Source organism: Alnus glutinosa, chromosome 7, assembly GCF_958979055.1.
Source record: "Alnus glutinosa chromosome 7, dhAlnGlut1.1, whole genome shotgun sequence".
Classification (NCBI taxonomy): domain Eukaryota; kingdom Viridiplantae; phylum Streptophyta; class Magnoliopsida; order Fagales; family Betulaceae; genus Alnus; species Alnus glutinosa.
Window position 1 is genome coordinate 3,528,132 of NC_084892.1, and position 13,399 is coordinate 3,541,530.

Below are 13,399 nucleotides of genomic sequence, written 5' to 3' on the forward strand. Positions count from 1 at the left end.
TGTAGTCACTTTAGACGGCCTTGTACCAAGCGTACAGACTGTAGCGATCAGAAATCTACGAGTAGTAGTCATAGAGAAGCAGTAGTGGAGGCCATCAAAAAAAGCTCCTTCAAGGCTATGATTTGCTTTCCTCCCAGTCTCACTAACTCCCACAAATCTCTCCAGTCTCCAGATCCACTTCATTTCGCAGAAAACCAAAATTCATGAGGTTTTGGATCTAGGTTCTAGAACTTTCCAGTGATAATGCCAAGGCAAAGCCGAGGGGGGATGGACTTGATGATCCCCGGAAAGATCAGAAAGCGAGGGTGCACATCATCGGCGTCGTCCTCGTCATCGATAATCCAGAATTACAGGTTCAAGAGGGCAATACTGGTGGGCGGCAAGAGGGGCGGATCGAGCACGCCCGTGCCTACGTGGAGGCTGATGAACTCTTCGCGATCTCCCGCGTCGTCTTCCGCAATGCGCAGGGCCGTGGAGTCGCCCAAGTACCCCGGCCATGGCGCCAGAACGAAGCCGGCGCAGGCGCCGGTGTCGGCAAGGAAGCTGGCGGCGACGCTGTGGGAGATGAACGAGATGCCGTCGCCGAGCGTGAAGGAACGCGCGGACGAGAGGCGGCTCAGAGCCAGAGAGAGGATGGCCAGGTCCGTTCACTCCGGCTCTTTGCCTCCACATTTGTCCGATCCGTCGCATAGTCCCGTTTCCGAGGTCCGTATTTGCTGAATTTCGCGATCTTGTCAATATTTTTTATTTGGTTGGGGAAATTGTTGTACAACGGCATGGTTTTTGCAGAGAATGGATCGGTCGGGAACAGGTAGTCGCCGGAGAGGAACACCGTCTGGTTCCATATCTCAGAGGCTTAGGCTGACGGACCACCATCATGTTGGACCTATTGACGCTCTAAGCAATGCCAGTTTAATGGAGGTACGAAGTATCAAATTTACTTCAACTTTTTTGATAGCTGCTAATTTTTTTCCACCTAAAACATGGTCACATTCACTGTGTATGATCATATGCAAAAGTCCTACATTGATTTGTATTAGGCTCAATTTTGTGATTATTTATAACATAGACGGGTTAGCATTTTCTATATTGATTTGTATTCATTTCATGCAAAAGGAATTTTTTATTTACATATATCTGTTGTTTGATTTTGATGCAGATTGAGAGTAGCAGATCTCGAGCGCAGACTCCCAGTGCATCGACAGTCGGAGGGAAGACGCGCTTGAAGGATGTGAGCAATGCTCTAACCACATCCAAAGAGCTACTCAAGATTATCAACCGTGTGTGGGGTCATGAGGATCGGCCTTCGACGAGCATGTCCCTGATCTCCGCCTTACATGCGGAGCTGGAGAGGGCTCGTTTGCAGGTCAATCAGCTTATCCAAGAGCAGCGCTCGGATCAGAGCGAGATCAACTATTTGATCAAGTGTTTTGCGGAGGAGAAGGCAGCGTGGAAGAGCAAAGGGCAGGAAGCTGTTGAGGCTGCTGTCGAGTCCCTTGCGGGAGAGCTTGAGGTAGAGAGGAAGCTGAGGAGGCGGTTGGAGAGCTTGAACAAGAAGCTCGGGAGAGAGCTGGCGGACACAAAGGCGACTCTTGTTAAGGCGGTGAAAGAGCTTGAGAGTGAAAAGAGAGCAAGAGAGATAGTGGAGCAAGTGTGTGACGAATTAGCAAGGGATGTTGGCGAAGATGAAGCCCAAGTGGAGGAGCTGAAGAGAGAGTCCGTAAAAATTCGGAAAGAGGTTGAGGAGGAAAGGGGGATGATGCACTTGGCCAATGCTTTGCATGAGGAGAGAGCTCAGATGAAGCTCTCGGAGGCAAAGCATCAGGCTGAGGAGAAAAATGCAGCTGTTGATAAATTGAGGAATCAGCTTGAAGCTTTTCTGGGGACCAAGAGATTAATAGAAAGAGGGCGTAGTTCTGTGAGCCATCCCAATGATAAAGACATTGCTGCGTTGTTAAGTAGAGCTCGCTTCGGTTCCCATCCAAGTGAAGAGAAGGAAGAGGATGGAGGAGAAGTAGAAGATGGAGAAGAGTTTGAAGAAGATGACTCGGCTGCTGAGAGTGATCTTCATTCCATAGAATTGAATATGGACAACCATAACAAGAGCTATAAGTGGATTCATTCTTCGGGGTTTGGTCGTGATCCAAGAATGGTTCAAATAGACGAAGAAGAAATCAAAGGAAGGAAATCTACATCCGGGAGAGCACCGAGGAGAAGCACTTCTCTGCAAAGGAGTATATCCGATGGAGTCGAACTTCATAACTTGGATAGGTCAGACTGGGGGAGATTCTTGGAACTGGAAAAGCAAGCTCAGGGAAAGGGTTATGGGGATGAATTGCAGGGGTATAAATCAGTGAAGGGTCTGAGGGACCAAATGTTGTCTAGCACTGGGATGGGTTCCCCCAGAGTTTATGCTAGTCCAACACGACAAATGGGGCCGCCACTGCCATGGCCTTCCCGTGATCTTGTCAATGCAGCTCAGGAGAGACCACCTGCGATGGTGCTGGGGAATGGTCCTAAGTCAAGGCTAGCAGAAGCCAGAGGTGAAAGCCATAATGCAAGAAAATCCAGGCGGTGAGAATGCTTTACTTGCATTCTCCACAGCCGCTTGACTTGTAATGATGGTGGATGCTTGCTATCCCTCATGGCAGCTCAAGTTGCGGCAATCGCTGCTCAATTTGCATTAGAATGTTTTCTGTTGGTAGGAACCTTTGTGTCAATAGCTCTTTTTGTAGAAAAACTTCTTCCAGTATTTATGTATTTCCCACTATTTGCACCTTCTCTTTTGGCCCCTTGAAGGGCATTTATATCTGACCTTTTTGGAATTATTATGCCCAAAGTTATATGACTGAGCAATGTTCCCATACGGCTAGAGAGATGCCTCATGCCCTTACGACAAAATTGTTGCCTGCATCTATAATACAATTCCGGAGACTCTTGTCAACAAAGGGAAAAACCTTGTATTATTAAAAGAGATCTAATAGTCATAAATCAAGAAAGTAGAATTTTAACATTGTTAATGTATTTGGTTAAGTATATCGTGTTTTTGGTAAATACACTTTTTAGGATTTTTTTTATTTTTTATTTTTATTATTATTTTTTAAAGAAGATATTTTGATTATTTTCTATAGAATATACCTACCTATTCTGAGAAAACTAAAATAGATGTAAAGCTTTACCTGAAATATATATATATATATATATATATATATATATATATATTTATTTATTTATTTATTTTTTTAAAAAAAAAATTATATTTTATAAGATTTTTTTATTTTTTTTTCAAATTTTCTAAGAAGGCATTTTCTATAGAATACACTTATTCTGAGAAAACTAAAATAGATGTATAGCCATTTAAGATGGCTATGCGGCCACTTTTAACTGTTTCTCTTTTTAATTTTTTTTTTAAATAAGAAGTTAGCTTTTATTCTTACATTAAGAATACCGTTTGAGTGGAGAACAGAATACAAATACAGACACAAAAATAGCACATGTTTGATGTATGGAATTTCATAAGCTAAAATCGCAAATATTCCTGGACTAACATATTCATCAAACTGTACCCCTGGGCGTACTCTGACCACCAAAATTGCCCAAGAAGAGCATCTATTCAACATGTTTGATTTCTTCAAATGTATTTGACATATTTACCCACTGCCTAACCTCTGTACATAAGATGAGATAATAAAAACCCTAATTTGGTGCCAAGAAGACTCAGAAATAGTTCCAGAACTCAAATATAGCACAGCTAAGTCACCATTACAGCTCATCAGGAACTTCTGTTTTCACAGCAGTTGTTAAGAAAATTGGATCAAGTCTATCCGGAGTCTGATCGACAAAGTTTGGTCCCAGACGATGCCCAATTCCACTAAAATCTAGCTTTGCTTGAGTAATCTCTCCAAGATCTGGAACATCAAATAGTGAACACAATTTTTTCAGATTTGGGAGACTACTTTGGTCAATCTATCTTCCACCAAGCAAAAAAGGGGTTAAATTTTCAGATTTGGACAGTTCCAAATTGTTGGCAGTAAAGCAGATATAAATTCATACCTAGATCAGCTGAGATGAGGGATTCCCCTTGGTAATTAGGTCCTGCCAGAATGGTCCCTGACGGTGATATAATAACACTACCTCCAGCGCATATGATTGTATCATCGGAGATGTCACCATCTGAACCTCCAGAAACACCGTCTAGTGACGGAAGATAATCTTTTCTTCTACAGAATTGGTTGGCAGATAGAACAAAGCAGCTACCTTCTAGGGCAATATGGGTCATTGATGACCGCCATATCTCCCTCGCTTCGGCCGTAGGTGCACAATATATTTCAATACCTACATATAGGGGCAGATGATTAAACAAAAGACTGAAGAACTATAGTTTGTAAGGAAGCTTTTGGATGTATGCAGTGACGATGTCAGGATTTTCCCTCGGTGCAAACTTTTAATAAATAAAAAATCTATAACTACATTGCTTGGCATTGTTTTTCAATTCTTCATCGTCATAAGATTGACAGGACCCTTTTCCATGTCAATTTCAACACGGTTTTCCTTTAAACAAGGTTGTTCAATACCATCAATACTAGTTTCTTGACCAAGTGGTGTTGGCTCCAATGTTGGCTTTCTTGAGAAACTTATCCATACTTAATTCAAGAATAACAAATTAATCAACCCCAAGACTTTTATATATATCGCAACCTGACATGATTTTCCTACCAATTGATAAGGAGTTTGACTAAAATTATCAACACTAATGCTAATATGATACCTAAGTAAGATTAGAGATTGGGTTGTGGGTGCCATGTTGGCAACAAATTTGAAGAAACATCGCAAGTGCCTATCAAGCAAATGCGATGCCAGATGGATTGGAAGGGTGATATTTCGACCAACAACATTAAAATAGTTGCAAAAGTTTGTTTGTAACATTGTTGCAATTGAAAAAAACAGGGACAAGATGGAAACTTTTGGACCAAAGCTTACTTAACCCAGTTCTTCATATTGCATAATGATAATGGTTGATGCGAATGACAACAGAGACAACATCAAATAGCACTAGGCGTTCTTTTCAAAGTAACTATGACAAAACAGTAAGCAGCAATGACAAAAGGAATACCTTTTCCGTACAATTCAGTTCTTAGAGAAGGCATTCTATTGTCCCAGCAAATGAGGCCACCTATTTTCCCGATTGGAGTCTCATGTACAGGCAGTAATGATTTCTCTCCTGACCGCCACACTGCACATTCTGATGCCATTGGCATGAGCTTTCGATGTTTTCCAAGATAATGGCCAAGGGAATCAAAAAACAGAATGGCACTAAAGAGCGAACATTCAACTCTTTCAACTACTCCCATCACCAAGTGAACTTTATATCTACCCGAGATTTCAGCAAGTCTGTCAACTTCAGGTCCTGTTTAAACAAATATCCAACATAAGTTTCACTGCAAGGAGAATAGAATTAGATTTGATAGTCAGTTCCAAGGGCTTTTCACTGCAAGAAGAATATAATTAGATTTGATAGTCGGTTCCATGGGTTTTTCACTGCAAGAAGAATAGAATTACATTTGATAGTCGGTTCATTGGTTGCAAAATGAAATAATACAGTGGGTAAAGCTTAAAGCTCAAATATGTACTAAGCATAAAGTTGTTAAACCTTGATTAGCAATTAGATACTACTGCTACTTCTTTTCAGGTAGATGCAAAACTAATTCAAAAATTTTAGATTTAGAACCAATACATGCATGATGTGTCTATTACCCACATCTGTGATGTCTCGCAGCTCTATATTTTCTAAAGCAACTTTGCAGATTATCACAAGACAATCATTAATCTGTGGATGGCAACAGAACTGCATATTGTATTTTGTTTCCACTTATCACTGGGTCCAGTGAAAACCGGACTTCTAATGTAGGAACTACTCTTGAATTTGTATAAAAGTGTAGCTAAAATATTTTAAAACCTATATAACATCAACTTCGTAAGGCTTCCTTATGCTTGAAACAAATGAAAGAGAGTATTTATTGATCAACAGAGATTAATTCTTGGCTCCTGCTAATAGGGCTAAACAACTGGACAATTAAGTGCTCAGTAAGACTAGTGAATGACTAAGCCCACGCGAATGTGTGTGTGTGTGTGTGTGTGTGAGAGAGAGAGAGAGAGAGAGAGAGAGAGAGATAGAGATGTTAACTTTTTTATGGCAAAAGATATCATTTCTTTTTTTCTTTTCGATTAGTATGACAAAGTACATAATATGGCAGAAACAAATGAACAAACACGATAGAGAAAGTCCCTACGAGGTTTGTGTATTATAAACTCCACAACTTTGCAGGAGTTAGCTGCCAGAACACATGCTCAAGCACATCTACACATGGTAATTTAGTGTCTGCAGTTCCGAAATTTACACCAAGAATCACATATTTCAGACATATTTGGCATGTAAAGTTTGTGCAAGAGGCGACAGCTTCATTTTAATGGAAAGGGTTTGTACCTGGCACATCAATAGCTGAGGCCAGATACTTTTGGAACTCCTTGTTTGATAGATGGGTTTCTGAAGGAGCCTCAAACATCACCCCATGTGGATAACCACCAACAAATGCTTCTGGAAACACAACTAGTTGCGAGCCATATGCAGCAGCACCAGCAATCAATCTCTCTGCCTTATCTGCTCACAATATCAGGAAAGGTTTTAATGATAACAAGCACAGAAACCGTATTAACTAAACTCTCTTTGGCAGATGGACCCCTTAAAGGCACTATAAAGCAATGAATTTGCCATCTTAGGCTGTAATTGCGAGTTTGTGACAACAATTGGAAAGTTACAGAACTAGCTAGATTTATCAATGAACGTAAAGTACAGTATAAAAATTATGTCCCACAATCAGTCCCCTTGAGGGCAAAGTGAATAAGGAAAAACCCACAATCAGGACATAACATTCTATTCCCCGTGCTTCCTACTTGATTCATCTAATTTTCTCAGCGGAAAAAAAAAATTTGTCATTTTCATGGCACACAATCAAAATGATTCCCCTAAACCACCCTGAAGAATGGTTCAAAACATTTACTTTTATAATCTTCATAAATTCCTTTTTTTCTTTAAATGCTCCAGATTGGTTATGAGTTAAAATCTTCCGCATGTGGGAAAAGTACTAAGTGCAAGGACCTGAACACACACCCGATTGCATGGGACATCCAAAAACCAGAATCTTTCTTTCACAATTACCAAATCCAAAACAATCACCCTCTTTTTTAAGTTACTTAGAGTCAGAGAAGAGGGACCACTTTGGTCCCACATGATGAAAATCTAAAATTTCGAAGCATAAACCTAACTTTTTATGGGAGTAAATAACATAAGTTTCATTCCTCTTCCCACATTTTCCAGTCAACCAATCAAAAACATCAGAAATGGGTAAGAGGGGCTCACTTACCCAACGTTGCCGGGGTATCGTAGAACACCGTAGAAGCCTGAACCACAGTGGCCCTGACCGTGGGCCTTGGGTTAAGAGCCACGGCCTTCTGGTCCAAAACATCTTCCTGTACCCCAGTCGCGCACGTGGGTGAGGCCGTGCAGGTCGTGTTGCGAGCCAGGCGAGCCCGGGACGAGCCCGGGAGGACGAGGTCTGGACGGACCTGGTTGAGGAGCCACTGGATGGTCTGGCCATCGGAGCGGTGACCCAGCTCCTCCGTCAGCCGGAAAACACCTGGGCAGCAGTTCACCGGTATCCGGACCCGCCTGTGGCGCCCGTCCACCTTGGTGTGTCGGTCTACGGTGACACGCCGGAGCTTCAGCTGTTTCTCTTGTCGTTCTTGTTTTGGCTGTTGAATACTATTCTCTGCGCTGCGTAGGGGCTGTATATCCATTATCTGCCACTCTTTGTTTTGTGTGTGTTTGTGTGTGTGATTTCTGCCTATGTAATATGTATGTCTGCTGGCTGGGTACTGTGCCTTGCACAAAAACAGAGCGAAGAATTGGAAAGGTAATGGATCTTTTGTCGAGGGAAAAAAAATACCACCATTCACCAGAAGTGTTTGGCCATGGTTTTTTTTTTTTTTTTTTTTTTTTTTTTTTTAAAAAAAAAAATTAAGTTTAGCAAAATTTTACTTGGCAAGGTTTCTAAAACTTACTGGCAAACTTTTTCTTATTAAGTTGATGGAATTTTTTTCAAATTAATATATTAAATTGATGTTTATGTTTAGAACATTTTATTTTCACAAGCATTTGTAATTTTTACATATATTTTTAATAGAGCTTTGTATATGTGAAAATTACATGCTTTAAGAACAAATGTCAGTTTGATAGACATGTTTAAAAGAAGGAATTTGATTCATACACAACACCATTACAACAACCACACAACAATCTCTCACATGAGTGTGGGCCCCAGTGTGTGGGGTCCACCCTCATGTGAAGGGTTGTTGTGTGGTTGTTGTGTTGGTGTTGTAAATTTAACATTTTTCTTAAAAGAATTTCTTTCAACCCACTTTAAAGAAAAACTTTGTCAACCCTAAATACTAGATAATGGCAAAAGAAAGAAAGAAGAAAACTACTAAGATGTTGTTTTCAAAATCTAAAGCTTGGTTTTGATAAATACTCTCCTTGGGCATTTGGATGAGAGTAAACTTTTAAGAATAGATGAGAGTAAGATTCTTGAGAATCCTAAAAGATTGCCTCATTTGGTTACATTTAAGTTGAGGAACTCCAAACACTCAAGGGAATGTGAATTCCTATCTAACCTCTTTTATAGGAAATGTGTGGATTCCCTTAGGGCTAGAGAGGTGAGAATCCACATTTCCATGACATTGGGAATTTTTCTTTACAAAGACAAGAATGATCACATTCCCTTCGTTTTTAACTTTTTATTAATAAGCCGTTTAAGCCACAGCCTTTAATCCTTGAAAAACTCTCTCCCTCTCCATTGTATAAATGATTATACTTGGGAGTAATGCTAAACGTCATACCCATGTTCCTCTTGTGTCCCTCTAAAAATGATGTGGCTTTTAAAATCACCATGTGATCAAAATTCAATTTTGATCAATCACAAGCTCAATGGTGATTTTAAAAGTCACCTCATTTTTAGAGGGATACAAGAGGGACATGAGTATGACATGTAGTATTACTCTTATACTTGGATTATGCTATACTTTTGCCATGGTTTTTTTTCTTATTGCTACTTTTTGGGTTTGATTGTGACCATTTACAAAATTTGTATACAAAAGTGAAGAATTATTTTATTCCACTTGAAAAGCAAATGAATGTAAAATCTGTATATAAAAGTGACGAACTATTTTTATTTTAGAAAAAAATAAAAATGAACGGATTTTATTTGGTTATGGATAATATATATAAATCAAGTAGTATTTGATAGTTTACATATTGGGAAATGAAAGAAAAACCACGGTATATATATATATATATATATATATATATATATATATATATATATATATATATATATATATATATATATATATATATATAATCAAATAAATTAGTTTTATTCTTCCCTGTCATTTTTTGTTTTAACTTTTAAATAATTTTGTAACAAAGGGCCTTATGCACTCAAAAAGAGGCCCTTAAAAAGAGAAACATAAAGATATTTTAGAAAATAATAATTCTAACATGATGCTTAAAAGTAAACCAAATATTTCTAAAAAAAAAGAAAAAAAAGAAAAAAAAAAAAAAAAGAAAGAAAAGAAGAAGAAGAAGAAAGTAAACCAAATCTGATCACATTCTACTTCATTGTGATGTGACATGGGTTGTTTAAAGTTTTTTTTATAACTTGTTCGGGGTGGAGTGGGTTATGCCTAACAGTGTCCTAAATTTATTGAGTAGTTGGGACACTTTGCTGGGTTGTGATCCTGTTAATGGTATTTGAAAGTAGGTTTCTTTGTGTGTTTTGTGGAGCTTGTGGCGTGAGTCAAATTCTAGGCTTTTTGAAGATGTGGAGGTACCGGTTGGGGCTCTTTGTAGAAATGTGCTTAATATGTTATATCTTTGGGTGTCGGCGCATAGTCCGGGTAGTATGTTGTTCGCTGATTTTTTACTTTTTTATTCGTTTCTTTTCTCTTATTATGGGCACTTTTGTATATTTCATATGCATTAAGGTTGCACCCTTCTACGCTTTTTATTGAATTCTTACTTATCAAAAATAAAAAGTAAATCATATATGAGAATTTTATATTCTCACAAATCCAATCAAATTCTTAATCATTCCCAATGTATATAGACATAACCCTAAACTCTAATACTTAGACTTATGGCCTTATATAGACATAGTCCTAAACTCTAATAATTGGAATGAGCCAAGCCCATTCAGCCCACTATTAAAATCCAGCCCAACTACTAAGGCAATCCAGCCTACTATTATCCGGTCCATTATTCACTAATGGTACTATTACACATCACAACCTTCTTTCAATTGGCCGTTTAAAATAGCTACAATTCGGACAACTAATTACAAGAAATCTTGGTCTTGCTAGGTGCTACCTGTCCGCCCAAAAGACGTGCCATGCATCCATCCAGCAATATTTGTAAATTTTAGAGTCAAACTTGTTTAATGGACAAAGTTCTACAATCTCAAAAATCATCTGTTTTCTTGAGAAATATTGAGATCATGCATAATATTACTTATATGCCCAACACAAGACATTATAGATACGACACAAACACTTGTCCCTACAAGTAGCTACCCCCTACCATAAGCTTGTAAACCAAATTTAGAAGGGGCTTCCCTTTAAAGCTCTGGATCATCCACATAAAGGTTTTCTCCAAACTTCTATAAACCCACGGCAAGTTACACTTTTGCCAAATGATGGAGTGAGGGAGTCAAAACAACTAATAATATATATTAGAGACCAACGACTTCTACCACATATTAGAGAAGAAGGTAAATTTCTTCCACCTCAAAATAAATTATGTAATTTGAAATGGCATGATTAGTAATGTTAGATGATCAATTATATGATTGCATTCATAAATTTCTATTAGTTTGGATTTTGGGATAAGTGACAATTTATCATAGTACCAAAACAGCAATTTGAAATGATATGATTATTAGTAAAATTATAAAACATTAACGACCTTCTTAAAATAAGTTATAATTACCTATTATCAACTAAATCCCTGAAAAAAGAAGTAATAAATACTTGTAACCCAATAAAGAAAAACTCAAAAGAACAACCATTTTTCCCATATCGCAGTTTTGTAGCACCTCCAACAACGTTTTTATTTACTTGGACACGAAAATGAAATGACATGGGAGATGGTACACAAATGGAGGACAGATAAATCTTATATCATTTCCCCAAACAAATTGCATTACAAACAAAACATAGGGATAGCCTCGGTACACCAAAATTGAGTTCATTCAAGTAAATACTCCCTTTTCTAGTTGGAATTAGAACCCAAGAGTAATGAGGTTAGCATTGCAGCACAAGATCTCAACCCCACAAAGCGGTCAGGAACTGGAAATTAGAAAGACATAAGCTTCACAAAACACAAAATTCTCCAGGAGTCCAAACATATATTTACTACAATATGGCACTAAGAATGTGTCTTCACTTGCAAAGGCGCGTTGATTTTGTGCTTGTGATATGCTATGGTCGAAAGCAGAAAGCAATCCAATCTTTCTCAGGCAAAGCCTTAAAAACTATTTTAAAGGCTCAAGAAATACATGTGCTGCATACCTCTAAGTAGGCTTTTCCTTAATCATATTGCAGGATGTTGGACTTGGGTGAGAGCAAGGATCTCCTAAACAAGAAAAACGATATGAACTTCTTCCTGACCTCGCACTGCAGTCGCCTTCTAATTCCTCATGCTTAGACACTTGGTGCTTTCATGTCCACCATCTAAATCTTAAAGAAAAACAGAACAAAAATGACTTATCAAAACAACCAGGATAGTGAAAAAAATTAATCCTAGAATCTATGTTTCTAAAACCTTGCAAGCAGAGGGAAACATCAGTCGGTCTCAAAAGACATCTTCTCAAGTATATAGGGAATTTAAGTTATGCTTTCAATTTAGATATTAGGCACAATATTCTGATAGCCATGAACTTATCCAATCACGCAATGTTTGAGTACAGTAATAAGTGAAATTTTCAATATTGGACCTCCATCCTGCCTCAACGTTGACACTTAAAACTCATATCAAAGCAATAAATGCAAGCAATGTAAATTGAAATAACACCTAAGAATACCACCAGAAGCACAACGAGCTGAGACCCAGTTCATTTCAAGAGCACAAAAAGAAGGATCGTTGAAGTGTTTATCTATGGAAGGTTTCTCCTGTTAGGGTGGAAATTCAGGAGGAAAGAAAGTGAGAAAGGGGCAGCAAATTAAATGACAAACTCTCTGCCCCTATAGCCTATTTATAGGCTTCTGCAACCTCATGAAGGGTTGTCTCTGCCATGAAGAGTTGTTATCACCTTCCCAGGGGTAACCACCAATCTTATTGTATGATCACTCCCTTTAAATTATCAAAAATAAAAAATTGTGGAGCAAATGCGGGAATTGGGTATTCGAGTAAAGTGCATAGAAAACCGTCGAAAAGCTTTTGAGGCGCAATAATTGTAGTTCGTGTTTACCAAGCGCTTGCTCTTTCACGCTAGTCGTCGAGCATCTTCCTGAGGCGGTCTTTGATGACATCGCTACGGGCCTTGGCACGGGCTTGTTGAGGGCCTATGTTTGCGAATGACAGGTGGACCCCGATGGCGAAGAGTGATGCGCCGGTGACGAAGAAGCAGGCCGTCACGACTAGCTGTCTGGGCGTGGGTGGGTACGACCACAACACCATCTGTTTGTGTTTATGCTTTGGAAGCACCACGCCTTTATGCTTGGCCGCGTTCTCGGGAGGTCTCGGACTCTTCATCCACGAAGTGGGTACGAGTTTTATTGGGCCTAAGTTCGGCTTTACCAATTTTAGATTTTATTTTATTTTTTATTTTTAATAAGGACTTATCCAAATTGGTTGAGACAGTCAGTTTTAAATAATTCTACTTTTTAAAATTACAATTTGATTTATGATAGATTATTATTAAATTTTGATCAAATAATAATTTTAAAAGCCATATAATTTTTAGAGTGACACGAGAAGAAAATGAATACGACACATAGAATTACTCGTCAGTTACACATATCAACATCAATAAAATATATTTTTATCTCATAATTATTTCAAAATGTTGATGTGCCAGTCTCAATTAACTTTTAAATTCTATTTTTTTTTTAATAAACATTGATTCAAGAATTGTTTAAAATTATCACGCCATATTGAAAAATAATTATAAAAAATAAAAATATAATTTCAAGCCGGACTTGAATTGCATTCAATGGTAAATAATGTGTATTATTTATTATTATTATTATAAATTTTTTACAAATTAATATGACAATTTATGTGGCACTT

The 13,399-nt window shown here is 38.2% G+C and overlaps 3 protein-coding genes across 4 annotated transcripts; 1 reads left to right on the plus strand and 2 right to left on the minus strand.

The window, feature by feature from the left end:
* Positions 1-2,776, plus strand: LOC133873514 (uncharacterized protein At5g41620). Its single transcript, XM_062311224.1, has 3 exons — positions 1-705; positions 790-921; positions 1,160-2,776. Exons 1-3 carry the CDS (start codon positions 244-246, stop codon positions 2,576-2,578), a joined length of 2,013 nt encoding a protein of 670 aa, XP_062167208.1. The 5' UTR covers positions 1-243; the 3' UTR covers positions 2,579-2,776.
* Positions 2,777-3,610: 834 nt separating this feature from the next.
* On the minus strand, positions 3,611-7,974 carry LOC133872323 (bifunctional nitrilase/nitrile hydratase NIT4B-like). Its single transcript, XM_062309810.1, has 5 exons — positions 7,422-7,974; positions 6,485-6,658; positions 5,114-5,407; positions 4,054-4,335; positions 3,611-3,908 (listed from the first exon to the last, which is right to left on the minus strand). Exons 1-5 carry the CDS (start codon positions 7,852-7,854, stop codon positions 3,763-3,765), a joined length of 1,329 nt encoding a protein of 442 aa, XP_062165794.1. The 5' UTR covers positions 7,855-7,974; the 3' UTR covers positions 3,611-3,762.
* A 3,219-nt stretch (positions 7,975-11,193) lies between these two features.
* LOC133873773 (uncharacterized) lies at positions 11,194-12,881 on the minus strand. Of its 2 annotated transcripts, none has more exons than XM_062311528.1 (2): positions 12,579-12,881; positions 11,194-11,841 (listed from the first exon to the last, which is right to left on the minus strand). In XM_062311528.1, exon 1 carries the CDS (start codon positions 12,860-12,862, stop codon positions 12,599-12,601), a length of 264 nt encoding a protein of 87 aa, XP_062167512.1. In that variant the 5' UTR covers positions 12,863-12,881; the 3' UTR covers positions 11,194-11,841; positions 12,579-12,598. The 2 variants fall into 2 exon arrangements, with proteins under 2 accessions (XP_062167512.1, XP_062167511.1); XM_062311527.1 differs by having other exon boundaries at positions 11,194-11,847.
* Between the last annotated feature and the right edge of the window lie 518 nt (positions 12,882-13,399).